General features: G+C 38.1%; 2 protein-coding genes across 3 annotated transcripts in view; one reads left to right on the top strand and one right to left on the bottom strand.

Annotated features, from left to right (window-relative positions):
• The first annotated feature begins 5,364 nt into the window (after positions 1 to 5,364).
• LOC139135307 (uncharacterized) lies at positions 5,365 to 17,502 on the top strand. 2 transcript variants are annotated; one of them, XM_070702647.1, is made up of 8 exons: positions 5,365 to 5,620; positions 8,061 to 8,314; positions 9,695 to 9,758; positions 12,333 to 12,463; positions 13,136 to 13,254; positions 14,135 to 14,267; positions 15,868 to 15,964; positions 16,486 to 17,502. In XM_070702647.1, exons 1-8 carry the CDS (start codon positions 5,536 to 5,538, stop codon positions 16,536 to 16,538), a joined length of 936 nt encoding a protein of 311 aa, XP_070558748.1. In that variant the 5' UTR covers positions 5,365 to 5,535; the 3' UTR covers positions 16,539 to 17,502. The 2 variants fall into 2 exon arrangements, with proteins under 2 accessions (XP_070558748.1, XP_070558749.1); XM_070702648.1 differs by having other exon boundaries at positions 5,382 to 5,648.
• Positions 17,502 to 19,269, bottom strand: part of LOC139135306 (egalitarian protein homolog) — a 40,040-nt gene continuing 38,272 nt past the window's right edge. Inside the window, exon 7 of the mRNA XM_070702646.1 lies at positions 17,502 to 18,474. Coding sequence (XP_070558747.1) covers positions 18,384 to 18,474 — 91 coding nt within the window. The 3' untranslated portion in view covers positions 17,502 to 18,383. The remainder of the gene's footprint in view (positions 18,475 to 19,269) is intronic.

The raw sequence follows: 19,269 nt of genomic DNA, 5'->3' as shown, positions 1-19,269 counted from the left end.
GTGAATGTAGGCATTTCACCACGCAGTAGAAAGGGAAGCCAGGAAACCAAAATAGTCAATTTTCAAAACTATACGAAGCTACTGAGGAGCAAGAAGACCATGTTTCAGAGGAAGATGTGTAATCCGAAAAAAATGCTCCCAAAGTGCCACCAAATAACACCATTTTAATCTCTATTTTCAAAAGCTCCAACGGCAGGAGGGGGACACCCCCTCCTGACCACCCCCCACAAAAATACTCCCCAAGTGCCACCAAATAACACCATTTTAATCTCTATTTTTCAAAAGCTCCAACGGCAGGAGGGGGACACCCCCTCCTGACCACCCCCCACAAAAATACTCCCCAAGTGCCACCAAATAACACCATTTTAATCTCTATTTTTCAAAAGCTCCAACGGCAGGAGGGGGACACCCCTCTCCTGACCACCCCCCGCAAAAATACTCCCCAAGTGCCACCAAATAACACCATTTTAATCTCTATTTTTCAAAAGCTCCAACAGCAGCAGGGGGACACCCCTCTCCTGACCTCTTCCCAGTGACCGCTTGCGTGGCCGCTTGTGGTGCTTGGCACCACATGTTTGCCCTCTTTATCTTCAGACAGCGACGAACGAAAAAAAATTATAAATTTGAAAATTTACTCTGAAAAAAAAATTTGCACAGCTAATCTCAATTGGAAAAAAAAATTTCAGAAATTTACAATAGTAAAAAAAAATTTTCACAATTTCATTGTGACCACCCCCCCCTCCCAAGGTCTAATGGTCCATCCCTTATAGATGAATAGGGGTAGCAAGCTGGCCCTCTAAAATTTAAATGTCATTTCCGAGGCATAGCCAAATGAAATTTTGAGAATCCTTCTGTCGACTACGTAGACGTGTCTTCCCACGACCGGTCATGTATACTATTCTTTTCAGTACGCGGTATGAGCGATTTCCTTTCATGGTTTATCGTTAGAAGAGATTGAAACAGAGACTCGAAATTAAAATTGAAAAAAAATCGTAAAAATAGAGAGAATGCAATAATTTACACCGATGAATACACGCACAAGGTAGCATATGAATATTGGGTTGGATTTTTTCAAAGTAGTTATATATAAGCTCTTATATATAAATAGTTGGAGACGATCCAAAGGCCGCCTGAATGGGAATTCGAAGAAATGCAAAGTACCAAAGGGAGCATTCTTTTTTTACGGGGAGGGGATCGATGGAGCTCAAGCTACAAATAGAATGCAAAAAAGCAACCCCCTCCAAATTATTTTTCTACCATATGACCCCCTTCATCAATGGTGAATTGTGACCCCCCACCCACCAAGAAAAGTATTATTCATCTGATTAGATTGATTAACCCTTTGTACCCCAATGCCCTGGGGTGGAGTTGACATATGGAAGTACCATGTGGCATGACGTGTGACTGCTGAAATAATCAAAGACTGCCCCCCCATGACCATATATTTCAAAATTACAATAAAATACTTGCCCAAAAATATGCCAATTATGGTCATGTGACCTCATTACATATTTAAAATGGCCATCAAAATTGTAATTTTTCCACATGATTAATTCATCATTTTCCATTACCAAACCATTGATTTCTGTCAAATCAGCAGAGACAGACATAAAATTATAAAAAAATTGTGAAGATGCACATATATTTTTTGTCTTTTCACTTACAAAGAAATATGTGAACAAATGTCCTTTTTGTGGCATATGCATAAGTATAAAAAAGTTGGTGTCTTTGAACACAACACTGTCGATATTGATGATGTCACTGTCGTTTGTCATTGTCTGAGGTATCCATGTCGCCCCAAGCCTTCCTTAGTCCCTCTAATAACAGTTACTCTGAGGAAAATAAAACAGAAATGCCTGCAGATATCGTGTTTTTCAAAATGCTGTACATAAAACCTCTTTAACTTTCTTATTTTTTCTCGATTAAAAATCACATACAATGAAGCCCATTCTTGTCTTCACTGTAATTTTTTACTATCAAACAAGTTACTCTGAGGAAAATAAAACAGAAATGCCTGCAGTATGTTGTGTTTTTAAAGTACTGTATATAAAACCTATAGTTAACTTTCCTAGTTTGTTTTCTCGATTACAAATCACACACAATCAAGTTCATTCTGTCTTCACTTGGCATTTTTACTATCTAACAACTTACTCTGAAGAAAGTAAAAGAAAATTGTCTGCAGTATTATTTCAAAGTTTTGTGTGTAATTTTTTTTTTTAACATTCAGTAATACACCCCTACTTTATACTTGGATACAAAAAGGAGCATGGTCCAAATATCTCATCTGATACTGATTGTCCTCCGACTGATGAATGAATAGTTGACAGGAAGTAGACTGGCTTACCATCTAACAGTCAAAGTGACTCATCAGAACCAAGTAGTACGAAGATGCAGTAATTACCTCAGTGAATTTGACAGTCAAAGTGACTCGTTAAAATAACTGATTAAAAGCACTTGTCCCATGTTTGTTAATCCTGTTTGTCCAAATTTATGTCATTACAAAGTCCAAAAATGTTTGCAAACACTCAATGTAACACCATATTTTCCAAACTTGGTGCTATTTTCCCCGGTTTTCAAAGTGTTTTCAAAGTTATATCGTGAACATTGCCATGACACTTATTTCTCTTGATCAACTTGAAAATTTTATTTTTGTGAACAAAAGTGCTCTTTCTACTTGTTATGACCTGTTCAGATAGCTGTAGGTCATAGCTTTTACGTTTTTAACCTTATGGTGGCGGGGTTAAAAATGTAAAAGTCGATCAAATCCAGCCCGTAAAAGGCAGAAATCCCGTCCGAAAACACCATAGCTTTGGACTCACAGCTACTCACTCAGACAGAATAAAGCCATGTTGGTATTGGGTTATATGATTTTAGGTCAATTATATGTTGATTTTTGCCATAATTCTATATAAACCTTTGTAAAATTTGACCCCCCCCCCAAAAACCCATTGATTGTAAAATTTGACCTCTCTCTCTCAAAAAAAAAAATGACATGTAAAAGTCAACCCCTGATTTCCACCGACACCCTCCATAAAAAATGAATGCTCCCTAAGTGAACTAGCCTAGATTCTTTCCGTCCGCTTGCCTGCGTACCTCCGTGGCACGGAGGTACGGAGGCAAGCGGACGGAAAGAATCTAGGCTATAAGTGAACAGGTTGTGAATGACTGTAACAAGCGACTTGACAGACACAGTACGTAATGTCTGCTGAATATTAGGGCATGCATAATCTACCCATAATCTGCAGACTCCAAGAGAGGGACATAAATAGGCATATGTCACGGCTGGTGTAGTATCTAAAAATACTCCGTTGTGTGGTATCCTTGCCACATATATCTCGAAAAACACATTTCTTAATTAGGGTTGGACCATTTGATATACTGGGATGTCTGGAAGATTTTTGAAAAAAAAACTCAAACAGGCTACCTTTGAAAAAAAATCCAGTCAAAGATGGCAGAAACGATAACATGACTGCCAGCAGAACTGAAGTTAAAAATTACTCGTCGACAGTTACTTTCAGCCTGAGTCACGCCCCTTTCACTTACCGCTTTCATTTTGGCGCGGCCTTCGGGCGCCCCACTTAAATGTCAATCTTCATTTTCAGCACACCATTAAGTCACCACATTTTCATAACACCTGATTTCATTTCATCAGTGCTCTATTATGCTTTGTTGCTGTTTTACATATGCAATTGGCTGAAGAAATAATATTTATTTGCTGTGCTTCTGCTACAGTTTCTCTTCCGAAAACATTTCTAATACAGTACTCGATTCAGCTTGTCCAAATGCCCTGCATCGGATATTTGATGTCCATTGTTGTTCTTTACAGTTATGTGCCATGCTGTCAACAAAAGATTTATTGTACATGAAGGGGTTCCCGCATCAACGCCCAATATTGAAAGTTTCGGGAACTCCTTTTCAAACGAAAGGGAAACAGTCGTCGGAACTGCGCCTGTGCGAGTTTCTTGTTTACAAACAATGTACTGGTATTTCGTGCATGGTATCTAGATGCACCTCATCATCATAGCTGCAACATTTAAGTTATGCGATGTAGATTGTGATCGACATGTTTTAATTTTCAATAATCACTATTGTACTTTCGATACAGTGTTTACATTGGTCGTATGGGTGCCATACGACCTTTAAACGCAGCTCCGACGACATTTGCAACTTAATTTGACAAAGGTTAGACAAGGGCGCAAGAATTTGCCCTCAAGTATTTCTTAATATCCATATTTCATGATTTATTTTGTCTTTCATAACATGCTTCAGGATACACCTATTAATTTCCAGATAGAAGCTGCATTCCAAAATACATGGCCACGCCCTGAGCTTGAACTCATGCCTCGCATAAACTTTTGAAAAAATAGAAATCCCCCGCACTTTTTAGCATATCAAAATGCAGGATCTGCATTTTGATTTCTTTGTAGTAACAAAGACAAAGTTTCTCTATGCTGCAGCATAGATTGTTTTCCTTTTAAGCTAAGATATTCACTTGTCTCTGTAGAAAAGGTACTTGACAGTGGGAAATCATTTTGTGTCTAACAGAATGTTGAGTCTTCACGAAAACTACGTGTTTAAAACACTCCAAATGGTCACCAAATGACTCCATTTTAATGTGTAACATTCAAAACTTTACTGTACCAGGGAGGGGACATCCCTCCTGACCCCAGCTCAAACGATCAATTGTGTCGTTTTAATGTATAAAGTTTCACTACCTAGCTACGATGTGCAAGTCTTTTCCGGTGGGATTGTGCCACATACTTTCAGCCTATCACCTATAGAACAAACTTAATCACTGAAAAGTGATGGTAGATATTTTGCAGATTGAGTCCACGATTACTTTTTAAAACCCTCCATTAGTAATCTCGATGCAGTAAGCCCTAGGCCTACAGGTTGCTGCCATCATTTTCTTTCCATTCGAGATGCCGTTTGCCTATAGTTAGTGTCAACTTTGTGCTGCTGTACATTTCTTTCCCTGCTGAAAGAAAAAGGAACATACGCCCATACGCACGCAGGAAACAAATGTTCATCTTAGGGGGAAATTTAAAAAAAAACAGTAGCCAGATTTCGCACGGATGGAAGCCGGAAAAAAATGATCCCGGGCCGAGTTGGAAGCAGGAAGAGAAAAATACCGCTCCAAAGTCAATCTTCCAGGACCCCCCCCCCCCCGAATATCAAATGGTCCGCCTCTTAATTAATTTGTTTTCCCATCTATGTCTGTTCTCTTGTTAGTTTACCTGGCAACATGCTCACGAAGCTCGGAGGAGAATGAGGAAAAAGGAACGCAGGGAAAAGCGAGTGGAACAACTGACATAGTGCAGTCGCAAGAGGGCGTTTGCTTGTAGCAGAGCAGGTAGCAGAGCTTGAATGCTTGTAAAACGTTGATCGGTCTGTCTGCTGGCGTCTGCGATCGTCGTCACATTTCGAGATACCGAAGTTGTGTACAGATGGCAATTTAGTTTGCAGCAACACACAGACAGAGCTGTGCAGACACACAAAACTGCTTCATCGGTGTAGGTGTCAGCGGACACGACGATGGAAGACTGCAAGTGTGACTCGGGATCTTGGTCGCAACGCATGCTCGATGTTGTCCGCTGGTGCAATGCCTTCGATCTACCTGGTAAGGCATGGCCGAGGGCACGGCTGTGGTAGGTTCATAGCCATAGTATAAGTGTTGGTGTTTGAGATGTGGGAGTCATAGTAGATACGGTCCTGTTCCTAGTAAAAGTTGACGTCACGTGAGTATGAAATAAAGTCATCCCAGGGTCACGCGAGCTGCATAATGCTTTGGCACGACCTCTCGGCCTACGTACGGTTAACACGACTTGACAGGCGAGGGAGGGGGTTTCAAATGCAAAATGTTCAAATTCAACCTCTATGATTGATGGCAAACGTGTTTTTCTTTTCTTTAAAGCCCCAGTGTTGCTAACTTTTGATGATAATTTCACCATTTTTATTTTGAATGTGAACCATAATTCCTTGTTCTTCTCCCCAAAGAATGTTGATATACACAGTATCCAGCTTGTCAACAGGTGCAGCCAACGAACAATGCACTTTTAAAAAGGTCTTTACTATGATAAGATATATTGTGCATGACAAATAATGTGAACTGACTAATTTTAAGTCAAGAGGGTAATTAATTAGCTGTTCATAATTTGCCCTCCCACAGAAAATTTTTCGACTTACCCTCCCACACTCAAACTTCATTTTTACCCACTCCCCACTTATTTTTGCCTGTTTCCCCTCCCCACTGTGAATTTTTGAAGCTCCCTCGCCCTGTGGCGAAAAAAAACTTGCCAATTTCCCCTGCCCTAGAAACAATTCCCCTCAAAAAGTTTTTCGCCAAGCCCTGTCCCCAGGACAATCAACCGATATCCGCCCTGCCCTACAAAAAAACTAAAATTTGCTCCCCTACCACCTAAAAACATGTCCCCTGCCCTAACAAAATTAAAATTTCCCCTGCCCTCAAAAATTGCTCCTGGAATAGCTTTTTCGATGAATAGCTCCGTTGGCTGCACCTGTGTCAACTCAACCCTATGGTTGTAAAGTGCATTGTTATTGTTGAAAACTGACTTCTGGTCCGGACTAGAATTCAAATGTAAACAATAACAATGCATTTTACACATATAGACGCTAAGTTGACAAGCTAAATAGTGGGTGTTTCAACATTCTTTGGGGAGTAGGATAAGAAGTTGCAATTTATTTATAAAATAAAAATAATGAAAAACCATCACATGTTAGCAGCACTGGGGCTTTAACCCTTTCACCCCCAGTTCCCTGTATACAGGTCCAACTTTACCATAGAAAACAATGGATTTGGGACAAACCATGGTGGTGAAAGGGTTAAGCTTATAGGGTTAAGCATTTTGTTTTGTGTGGTAAAGGTAATAGGGGATAACGTGTGCATCTATCGATCCTATCCATATCGTCTGTTGTGTTGGCATCGTTCATCAACTTGAATCTTCTTTGCAAAAGTGCAGGCTTTTCCTAGTTTCCGTGTGAAAGTTCCGAGATTCTGCATGTTCCTGGCTTGTTGATATTGTTTGCAAAATTGTTACTTTTTCCCAGGCTATAATTTTTATTTTTGATAGAATAACTTATTTTCTTTAGTACCTCCTTAGGAGTATTCTCATCCAGATTTTTATTCAGGTTATGATAAAATTGGCGATGTTATTTTTGTAATTTTTGGTATGAAAATTAATTAGAAGTCTGCCATACAGCAGTTATGTAAAAAGGAACGATGGACTTGATTTTTTCATTTTGAATAGGCTACATTCTGAATGAACAGGATATTTGTCTCCACTATCTTTATGTATAAACATCTGAATAACAATCCTTGATTGCTTGTTCACACGCTGCCAAAATTTGATTGATCAAGGGACTAAATCAATCTGTCCACATCACGCGAGATATTGACTCAGTACCTCATGTGATGTTGATAGGGCAATGTTGTGAGTTACAGCACTAGTGTGATATGTACAGTGTGATAGTGTGTGGAATCCACGGTACACCTAAGACCAAATTGTTGAGCCCACAAACACAAAAACTGCAACCAAATGTGACCAGTCTTGGTAGGTGAAAGCTTTGATAAGCAATAGTATAGGACGTAGTGCAGGTTTGAGTCTTGTGGATGTGGGTTACATATGTGAACAAATAATTGTATAATTTTTTTTCAGAAAGTCAAAAACTATCTTGTAATGATGGCCCAGAGAAATTACTTTCAAAGTTGCTTAGCAGGTCTTTAGGAATGGCCTATTCTAATTCTGTTATCATGTAACTTGCATATTTTTAAATATCTAGGGCAAACTTTGTCGTTTTTGGTCAAAACTTGAGTTTTTGCAGCACAATTAGACAATTCGCATTGTTGCTTTCTTTCAAAAATAATCAAACGTGTACTTGTTTTCATGTTATTTTCACTATTACAACTATCCTCACAGGAGTGCATGAAAGTCTTACTCTTGGGTTTTCTTACGGCTTGGTTTAAGGGAGCTAAGGTTTAACTCCCTTTTAAAAGATGTATAATATTGCACTCTTTCTTTCTGCTCACATTCCCACCGTAGGTTCAGCAAAACCTCACTGCAGCCCATTTCTGATAAATGGTAAACAAGTGGGAGTAGTATCCCCAGATGTAAAAGCCCAACTAAAGAAATTCCCAGCAGTGTTTGACGTCACAGAAGGACAAAATGGGAAAGGCACTGTGGCGCTGTCTCCAACATTGAAAACATATGAAGAAAGGACGCGGAAGGTTCATGAAGTTATGGAAACACTCCGAGAGCAAAATTTATTCAGTGCTTTGACAGGTTGGAGGAATGAGGTTAGACTTGGTTCAAGTCTGTGATTTGTGAATTTTTGAGTGGAGTAAACGCAATGATTTGTATTCTGCTTTCATGTGAAACGCGCGCTTGAGTGGACGCTATGAGTAGGGTGGACGCGATGAGTGGAGTGAACGCTATACAGCGGAGTTTCACCCGGAATCACAGACTTGGCTTTCTTGCACGATCTGCGTTGTTATAAATTATTCATGAGATGACGTTTTCTTTACTCATATATTATTCATAAGATGACATCACTAAATTTTACACATTGGGAGGAGTTACCAATTGACCCAAACGAGACGTGCATAAAACTCACATGGCGTTGTTGACAAAATGTCGAGTGCGATCACTCCCACAAAAGTCAGCACGACCTTTGTTGTATCACCGAAAACGCGTGAAAATATCTGTGTTGTTTGTGGGCCCATGTTGCAAAATGCGAAAATCGTCGCCGGTTATTCAAGGATGGAAAAAGACACCGTCCTTACAGTTGTAGCCTGTTCTCTTACGTGCCCAAAGCGATGGAAATCAAAACAATGTGGGGCGACTTCGTATGTCAGTGATTTTCCGCTGCCGGTTGGTGCGCAGATGAACACATCTTTTCCCTCAATGTGACTCTCAACAAGCTTTCTTTGGTAGTCTCGCGTGATAAGCGATGGTCGACCGATCAGTTGTAAAACGCGGTTGATGTACGAACTTGATGCCATTATTCGCCCAGATATAAAACGCACTCGATGTCTAGCTTTGCATGGAGATGACAACAAACTTTTTAATGCAGGCAGAGGTTTATTAGAATGCGTTCTTCTTATTGGCCAGAATAACGGCGGGGGCTGTCAATCATTTTGTATTTGCTCTACGTCACTGTGTACACAGTCCGTCTCACCGCCTGTACTTTGCAAGAAGTCCAAGTCGGTGAATCCGGCAGAAACTAACTCACTACTGCGCAGACTCAAACGTGACGCATTCAATCGCTGGGAAAACCTGGCGTGAGCTGCCAAATTCCGGATAGGTTTGTACGAAATAGGAGAGACACAAGAGAAACTATTATAAATGCTTTTATTTTTTTAAATTCACCGACTTGAACCAAGTTGAAGGAATGAGGTGTGAAAAGTTTTCAAGTAAGGTAGCACTGATTAAGAAATTTGATGTAAAGGTACCAGCAAACCGTTACTCCTGTTTGAGATAAGAATAATAGCATTGATGACAACAACAACAATAACAACAATAACAATAATAATAATTTTTTCATTGCAGTATAATTAGTTCAAACGATAGGTCCTGTGTACCATAATCTAAACAAAGTAAATAAATGATTTCCCATTTTACCGTGGTAATAATCTGTATCAAACAGGAAAAGTAATTTTGGGTCTCTCAATCTGCAGAAATACAGAGTGAGTGAATCGTATCAAGCGGAACCATTGATGGCGCTTGAAAGATCAGCTACAAGTAAGTGAATGAACTGTTTGACTAAAGAGATTAGATCTATCATTGTAATTAACGAATTATACACTTGAGTCATTTCTGCTCTAACAAAACTCATTCTTTTTATGAGTGAATATGTCTTCTTGAATATTCTTTTGGCATCGAGTTTGACTCCTCTCTACACTCATGATGACTAAAAAATGAAATTCACCTCACCACATCTTAATCATGTGTGACATTGATATTTTTTCAAAAACAAATTGTGATGTTTAGACTGTCAATGAGCATATGATGGCCGATCATGTAAAATAGAACTTCTGAATAGTAATATAAAATTAAACTTTTAAGCTAAATTCAACCTTGAAATGTCTGCTGTTACCTCATGGGTAAAAGGTTAAGTTGAATGATTGCCGAAACAATTCATTATCTGCATTCTGTGTACACTATATTTTCAGTATATTGGCCTAATGAAAAGATGTGACACACTGTTAACCCTCTCACCCACATTTATCCATCAACACACCCTGACCACCCCTTGAACAAGTCATCGTTGATGACACAGTCCCCGCTTGTCCATTTTGTTATAATCTTTGGTGTCTAGGTAGCTGTGGTCTAGGTAGCTGTGGAATGACATTGATGCAATGGGTGCATCAGGCCTGTGACTTGCATAATAAAGTAATCTGAGGAACGTTCAATAAAATTGACCCATCTCTGCCGGTAATGACCATTGAAGGTACTTTAGATTACATCACACATAACGATGCCCTCGCTGCCTCTAGTGTCATGATTGCACATACTATTCACATGGTTTGGTGGAATTTTAGAATTGGTATGGGATCGGGTATGTTGTTGTAATCAGCCATTTCGGATCATATAATGAAACAAATTAATGTGCACAAGAATGCAGCCATATCAAGTTTAAACAAAATCAGTCCATCAAAGGACAGTGACCTATGTTTATGTTTCAAAGACATAAAAAATCACACCAAAATTGAAATCAAATGGCTGTCTACTGACCATATGGATCATAGCACAAAATTAGTAGACATGCATATGTATGCCATAGTACTTTATCTTTGTACCAAGTCTCAACAACATTGGATAAGGAATATTTGCATATGATTAAGCCTCAAAGACATGAAGAAATCCAAAAATGACCATCTGGCAGCGATATTGGGGAAAAGTGACAATCTGGCAACCATATTGGAACATGTCACGAAGTACATTGACATGTATATGTATGCCATAGTGCATGATCTTTGTGTCAAGTTTGGACAAAATCGGTGTAATGACCTTTGAATTAAGCTTCAAAGACATGCAAAATTCACACAAAATGGCAGTTCTGCAGCCATATTGGCTCCTATCTCAAGGTTAATTGATACATGCATATGTATGCCATAGTGCTTTGCCTTTGTGCCATGTTTGAACAAAGTCGGTTCAAGGATGTTTGAGTTATGATTCAAAGACATGAAAAAATCCCAAACAAAATGGCCGCCTCACACCCATATTGGATCGTATCGCAATATAATGCGACATGCATATGTAGGCCATAGTGTTATGCCTTTGTGCCAAGTTTGAACAGAATCGGTTCAAGGATGTTTGAATTAATGGTTCAAAGACACGAAAAATCGCAAAACAAAATGGCCGTCTCACGCCCATTTTGGATCGTATCGCAAAATAATTTGACATGCATATGTAGGCCATAGTGTTATGCCTTTGTGCCAAGTTTGAACAGAATCTGTTCAAGGATGTCTGAGTAATGGTTCAAAGACACAAAAACACAAACAAAATGGCCACCTCACGCCCATATTGGATTGTATCGCAATATAATCCGACATGCATATGTAGGCCATTATAGTGTTATGCCTTTGTGCCAAGTTTGAACAGAATCTGTTCAAGGATGTTTGAGTTATGGTTCAAAGACATGAAAAATCGCAAAAATATGGCCACCTTGCGGCCATATTGGATCGTATCGCAAAATAAATCGCTGTGAATCTGTAGGTCATAGTACTATGCCTTTGTGCCAAGTTTGAACAGAATCGGTTCAAGGATGTTTGAGTTATGGTTCAAAGACATGAAAAATCGCAAAAATATGGCCACCTTGCGGCCATATTGAACTGTGCATCTGTAGGTCATAGTGTTATGCCTTTGTGCCAAGTTCGAACAAAATTGGTTCAGCAGTGTCTGAGAAACGGCTCCGGACGGACGGACGCATGGACGGACAGGACCCAATCTATAAGTCCCCGCCGGACTTCGTCCGCGGGGACTAAAAAATGAAATATTCCTTTTCTGCAGTGACAGTGTCATGGTAACCAGCATGTGTATGGACTTTCAACAAGAGTAAACTAATTCATGCAAAAGTTACAATGCAAATATTCTTTCTGCATAAGATTACAAATGACCGTAACAAGAAAACAAAAACTTTTTCACAAACAAAATCTCCATATAAATTTTCCAGAAGTAATTGTTTCCAATACAGGGTGGTAGAACCATCAGTAAATTTCCAATAAACAAATCTTGCTTGAGACGGTCTACAAGTTGTTAGCAGCTACATCCATTATATATATCTCAATGATCTGTTCCTCTTGTTCTTTGTAGGTTTGTTAGGTGTAGTCCAATATGGTGTCCATATCAATGGATATTGTAAACATCCAGACAAAGGCGTTTGTTTATGGATTGCCAGGAGATCACCGACCAAACAGACATTTCCCGGGAAGCTTGATAACATAGTAAGATGATGTACCCCTTAGTTCTGGACGTGTCATCAAGTGTTGGTCACTTTTTGACCAAGCATGCATTTATATAAATGTGTAATATTAAAGTGAAAGTTACAAGTGCATGGGCATTTCTAATTCTGTATCAATACTTACAATAAAAGGCATTTTAACGTAGATGTTTGGTACTAATTGAAATGAACTCATCAATTCAATGTTTTAGCATATTCCAAATTGTCTCCTTCAGCCTCAAAATTCGGGATGTTTAAGAATTTTACAGCATCTGTACAATCAGCAAAAGATTGATTTACCTTTATATAATTCTCATCATACTGGAAAATCTGAATATATAAACTGTACTTGAAAGGCCATGAGCAACCTATGTACAGTCTGCTCACTGTTCTAAACCTTTGAGTGTGCATCTTGCACATCATTTTTAAATCCACAGTGGTGTAATCTGACAATTAAACCACATTCCCATCAGAGTTACCAGAAGCTATCCCATAAATGTGAACGTATCAGAAAACCGGTCACACCACATGCCATTCATTTGGTCGTCACTCTGCTTTGTGTGCTGTAACACTCTGCAGAGATCACATTCATTCCCATACCAGGATACTGACAACAACCTCTCATGTGAGTTGGTTTCCATTGTAATCCATGTTATCAATGATATTCCCACTGCAGTCTGCAGGTGGCCTGCCAGCAGGAGTGAAGGTATTTGAGTGTCTTGTCAAAGAATGTGCTGAAGAGGCTTGTATACCGGAGTCCATCGCCAGACAAGCTGTCCCCACAGGGACAATCAGGTATTACTGACTTGTTAGACTACATATCTTTGGCTGAGTAAGATTATGTGTATCCCTAGATTGTCAAAAGTTTTTCCTGCTAATTTTGTTTGTATCATGGTTTTATCAGAGAGGGCTGTATATGGTGAATTCTCACATTGTTGAGTCCCAGAACTTACCCAGAATGTCACGCCACTTCTAGGGATGTGAAAAGGGCAAAACAACACAAGCAACAGTCAACAGTCTGGCTTGCTCCTGAAGTTCTCAAAGTACTCTGGATCAGTGTGTGGTCTTTATGTGTAATGTGCATGTTGAGTATTGTCAAACTTCTTGGCCACTGTGAACTAACAGTTACCGTAGTATATTTCACAAGTTGACAAAGTCCAATTATTTCAAAAATCTGAACACCATAGAAATAAACATGTAGTATTCCAAAGCCACATTACCATGTCACACTTGCTTGATAACAACACAGACCAATTTTACACACGTGCATTCACAAATCCTAGTCATCTATGTGAAAAAAAAAATACTTTGATGCAAGGTCAAAGTTCAAGTAGGAATTTGAATGAGGACACCCTGATTTGATGCAAGGTCAAAGTTTAACTAGGAATTTGAATGTGAGATACCAAGGTCAAAGTTCAACCAGGTATTTGAATATAAGGACACCCTGATTTGATGCATGGTCAGAGTTTAACTACGAATTTGAATGTGAGGACACCCTGACTTTATACCAAGGTCAAAGTTTAACCTATTTAATATAAGGACACCGTGATTTGATGCAAGGGTGGAGATATACAAAAGGTTGAATGGTGATGGAAGTTTGTACTTACAGGAAAGAAGTACATAATTTGAATTCTTAGCTGACAGGAGAATCTTTCTGTATTGTCTTAATGTGTAGCTATTGCTACATGGATGAAAGAGGAATAAGCCCGGAGATTGAGTTTGTATATGACCTGGAGTTGCCACTGGATTTTCAACCCAAGATTGGCGATGGCGAAGTTAGTGAATTCTATTTCTGGACACTTGAAGAGGTAAAGTCAGGCTTTTCTTAGTATAATGTAAGATTAAGCTACATGTATTTATATATATCAGATAAAAATCTCAAGAGAACACAGAAAATAGTGAGCACTTTGTGCAATTTTTTTCACAGAATGTACTCAGCCTGTTTACCTCTGTGAGAACCAATGCATACTCCAGTATAGAGATCACTATCTTGCACAAACAAAGCAGACTCAAGTGTCTGGTGGTATCTTGGAATCAGTTTACAGGAACAGAGAGATAGACTTCAAACATTTGTGGGCATCCCAGTACTTGTATGGAGCCAATTTGAGCAAATTTGATTTCTTGTCAATGATGGAGTGAGGACTGATAGATGAACCAGAAAATCAAATGGTGAACTGTCATCCTGGATTTACAAAAGTGAGATCTCCAAAATTTAAACATAGGGCCAAAGTCCCTGAAGCTACTATAGACATGGATACAAAATTTAAGTATTTCCTGACTGTATGAAATTATCTCACTAAGGTCATCCTAGGGACCTGTAAACCAAATATTAAAGCTGTCTGACCAGCGGTTTTGAAAAAACAAGCGACCCAACAGTTGACAGAGCTCTGCTGTGTTATGTAGAGAATAACTTTTTGTGACACATGTATTGATGAAGAGGGTGGCAGGGTGGCCTGACCAAAAATGGCAAAATTAGCTGCAAAAACACAAAATTGATGATTTCATCATAATTTCAATACATTACATTAAGATAAAGCCTAGGAACCTGTATACCAAATATCAAAGCTATCAGATGAGTAACTTTTGAGAAACAAATATTTTGACCAAAAAATGGTAAAAATTGACCCAAAAATACAAAAATTGAAGATTTCATCAAATTTCAATATATCACACTAAGACAACCCCTAGGAACCTGTATACTAAATATCAAAGGCATCAGACAATTAATTTTTGAGAAACACATTTTTTGACCAAAAATGGCAAAAAATTGCACCAAAAATACAAAATTGCAGATTTCTTCATATATTCAATATATCATATTTAGTGCATCTGTAGGAACCTGTATACCAAATATCAAAGCTGTCAGACGAGCGGTTTTGATGAAATAAAGTTTTGACCAAAAGTGACAAAAAAATTCCTTAAAAATACAGATTTGCATATTTCATCACAATTTGAACAAATCTAAGTTGGGTTATCCCTAGGAACCTGTATACCAAATAATAAAGCTGTCTAACCAGCGGTTATGAAGAAGATTTTTTAACAAAAACACCTTTTTTGGCGCTAATTTGCATATTTTCAACAATATCAAAAATTTAAAAAAGCAGTTTCTCAAAATCATATTTTCCATCTACACAACAAATATCAAATCAGTAAGTACTGCGGTTCTCAAGATATTTGAGTGGACGGACGCCTCACAAACGGACATACATACATACATACATACATACAGACTGATGCCGGACGCCGGACAGATACCCATCCCAATAGCTTCTATAGACTATAGTCTATAGTAGCTAAAAATAGGTCAAGGAAGTCTGTACCTTAATCTCTTCCTGGTATCTATGGCACAAAAATTTACTCATGAAAGAAAATATAAAAACATCTTTTTTCTATTTCTCTTTCTGAAAGGTCAAGGAGAAAATAGCCAGTGATGAGTTTAAACCAAACTCTGCTGTCGTCACCTTAAGTTTTCTCATAAGACGTGGATTCATAAATCCAGATACAGGTACAAACATCTTTCTGAATTGTAGTCATGCACTTGTAACATTTTGTGTATTTCATCCATACTATTGATGTCCTTGGCTGACTTGAAAGCTAAGACACAGACTCGGCCATTTTAAAATGCAAAGAATGTGATATCAAACTTTTCAGCTGGAATACTCGTCAAGCAATGACAAGAATTCAAAATGTGTGATATGGCAAGAAAGCCTTAATCTGTGAAACATCTTTTCACAAATATCATATAAGATTTTAATGCTCCAACATAATAGTACACAATTTCTTAAAACATTTTCAGTATCATTCATCTGAGAGCAACCAAATAAGATGTTGCATCATGTAATAGAAGCACTGACTGCAAAAATTTCAACAGTTTTCTTGTGGCCAACAACTTGAAGGCAGAACACATTACTTAATACTTCCTGATGATGTCCATTGGGAAACATTGATAGTAAAGTCATTCCGCATGGCTATTTTATATCAGACACTACATAAAATTTTTGGAATTTTTTCACTTTTATATTGCAGAGCCTTATTACCAACTTTTCATAGAAGGAATGCACAGGTCAATGCACTTTTGATGGAATCTATGGACACTTAGGAACCCTCCTACAGAAGTATACTTATGAGAGTATATCCCACCTGTCTCTTCACTTTATGAATGACTTGTGTAGCTCATTAAGTTGTACACCAGAGCCCAAGTTCAATCCATTCTTCTTCATATATGGGTCTAAAAGTGAGATGCTATAGCAGGTATATAATTATATTATAAAAACCAAAAGTTGGAAAAAAATCACTGAATTCAGAAGTTTGTGGAACTCTTTTGCCACCGACAGGCTTTTACTGCACACCTGTTTTAAAGCCATTTGATGAAATATATGTCATGTTTTGTGACAACCATGAACATGAACAAAGCCACCATGTGAAACATTAGCTCACTGATTTTAAACAGCAATGTTGAAAGTGCTTGGACAAACTATAGTTCTCTATTGTTGAAGAATCTCCAAAACAAGATAAAAAACAAAAATTTCAAAAATCAAAGATTTCAGCATCGCAGCAGAGTCTGTACTACAACTGGTTGGAGATGAAAATATCAGTTTGTGTACATCTATCAAATCAATGAAACTTGTTTCAAATCTCTGGATCTTAAGGACAATCCTTCTGTATCAGTCAATCCAGGTAAAAGTCCTTGATATCTGGAAGTTCATGAGAGCTACAATGAAGTGCTATGTTACAGATTATTCATCTGTATCTAGGCCATCTTTACCTTCCTAACTAGTTGCAGTGCACCAAAAAAATCAGTCCAAACCATGGCATCAGTGATGGCACAGAAAAAGGGTTCATAACCATGGTGTCAATGGTAGGACACAGGTCTCTTATACAATGACATTACTCCAAGGTATGTGTCTTGATCAGATGCTGAAAGGAGTCTACCTGCATTATTTTCACTGCTGCATAAAAAAACTTTGGTCTTATTTTAAGGTTTTATGTAAAATTGAGGTGTGTATGTTACAATTTAAAGCAATAAATAAAAAATACCGCAATTATACGGTGTCGCTCAAATTTGATCAGAATTGGTATATACCAGTATGGGTTACCAATGATCAACAATAAATGTTTCTATCTGTTCAGTGGAGGAAAATTCTATGTTGATGTTATGACAATGATTTCTGCACAGTACAACCAGAAAAACAACAAGAAATATTTAAACCAGAAAAACAAGAATGACAAAAGTAATTAAGGTCTAACTTTAGGTACTGGAGGTCAACTTTAGCAACATGCATAGCAGAAACAAGCCCCTCTTACTAGTTTAGTATAGACGGTCTTCCCCATCTACTCTCTATGGTTTCAGCTGGTCTGTTAATATGTAACAGTAACAATGACAGGAAATGAGTCAAGATCAGTGGAGTTGGTCTGTTTCTCACTGGCATGCGTCCTGCACATTTGCAGGATTTCACTTTTTCTTACCTCATTTGCACATTTTTGACACTGATGTGTTCATTTGAACAAATTCACATCTCAACCCCTGCATCTACCTGTACACAAAAAACTGAGATGGTAGCTTTGGCGGTATGGGAGCCTTTGTGTGTGACGGACATACATCCGCACATACCCACAAATATACAGACATGCAGACATGCAAATCAGATGCAAATGAACTGATTCAGCTTATACGATAACCTCACATTGGTATACCAAATGTGAGCTAAAAATAAATATTTGCTATTTTTCAAAGTCTCTTCTATCTTTAAGAGAATCATTATTTTGTAACCAAACTCTGAATTGGTTTCCACAAAAAACATGTTTTTCACACATTAATTTTCACCCCTTCATGTTCAGTTATGTGTACACGGGATCCACTACATAACAGTAAACAAAAGAAGTGATTCCAAAATGGACGTAGGGGTATCGAAGATGCGCATGGCCTAGAGCCCACTACTGTGTCTGCTGAAGTGCCAATCTACATTTGCCTGGCATAGTTGTTGGAATTGAGAAGTCCAGCCGGGATCAAGGGCCCTGAAACAGAACACAATATTGATAAGGCATTTTTAATCCAAGTAAGACTTCAGTGAACACTGTAGCTGTGTGCCAAAAGGAATGCACCATAAACATTGTGTAGAAGCAAAACTATCCAAAATACAGGTGTTCATAGCAATTTGTTGCTACTGTACACCTAATGCTTCTTATAATGCTGATGTTTGAGGTTAACACAGGTCATTACTGAATGCTGTACAACATGTCAAATTCACTGATATTTTGCTTAATTACTGAAGTCATTTATAATTATCCAAATGAGCTCATTACTATTTACATTCATCAAACTTCCAGCATCACTAAGTCTAAGTACTACCAATGTATCTAGAAGTCCCATCAAATTCAGTGCATAGAATTTCATTAAATATGCAAATCAGCTATCAGAATGCCATGCTCATTGAGCAGAACTATGTATTAGATATTATCCTTACAAGTTAGATCAAATTCAGTGCATTCCATTGTGATGTATGGCCTAATTACATAAATTCATTATATGTGCAAATGCACTAATAATGAGCAATGCTTATCAAACTGTCTGCATATCTAGATCTAAAATATGACCAATATAAGAGGTCTTACGAATTCAGTGCATTGAATTTAAACGCATTGCCCACAAAACTTATAGCATACTGAAACCATCCTTATGACAGCACACAAAGTTTATCACGTTTGGTTCTGTAATTCTTACAATATAGCCAAGTAGACAAATTCATTAATTATGCAAATTACCATTAATTATGCAGGCCACACCCACCAAAATCTATCAAGTAATAAATT

The sequence above is a fragment of the Ptychodera flava genome, chromosome 6 (genome assembly GCF_041260155.1).
Source record: "Ptychodera flava strain L36383 chromosome 6, AS_Pfla_20210202, whole genome shotgun sequence".
Lineage (NCBI taxonomy): Eukaryota > Metazoa > Hemichordata > Enteropneusta > Ptychoderidae > Ptychodera > Ptychodera flava.
This window is presented reverse-complemented; position numbering and strand designations above follow the sequence as displayed.

Excerpts from the sequence above, each read along its gene's own strand:
- LOC139135307 (XM_070702647.1), top strand. The coding sequence starts at position 5,536 with ATGGAAGACTGCAAGTGTGACTCGGGATCTTGGTCGCAACGCATGCTC. Across the intron at positions 9,759-12,332 it reads GCTTGAAAGATCAGCTACAA|GTTTGTTAGGTGTAGTCCAA; the intron begins GTAAGTGAATGA and ends TGTTCTTTGTAG. Across the intron at positions 14,268-15,867 it reads ATTTCTGGACACTTGAAGAG|GTCAAGGAGAAAATAGCCAG; the intron begins GTAAAGTCAGGC and ends TCTTTCTGAAAG.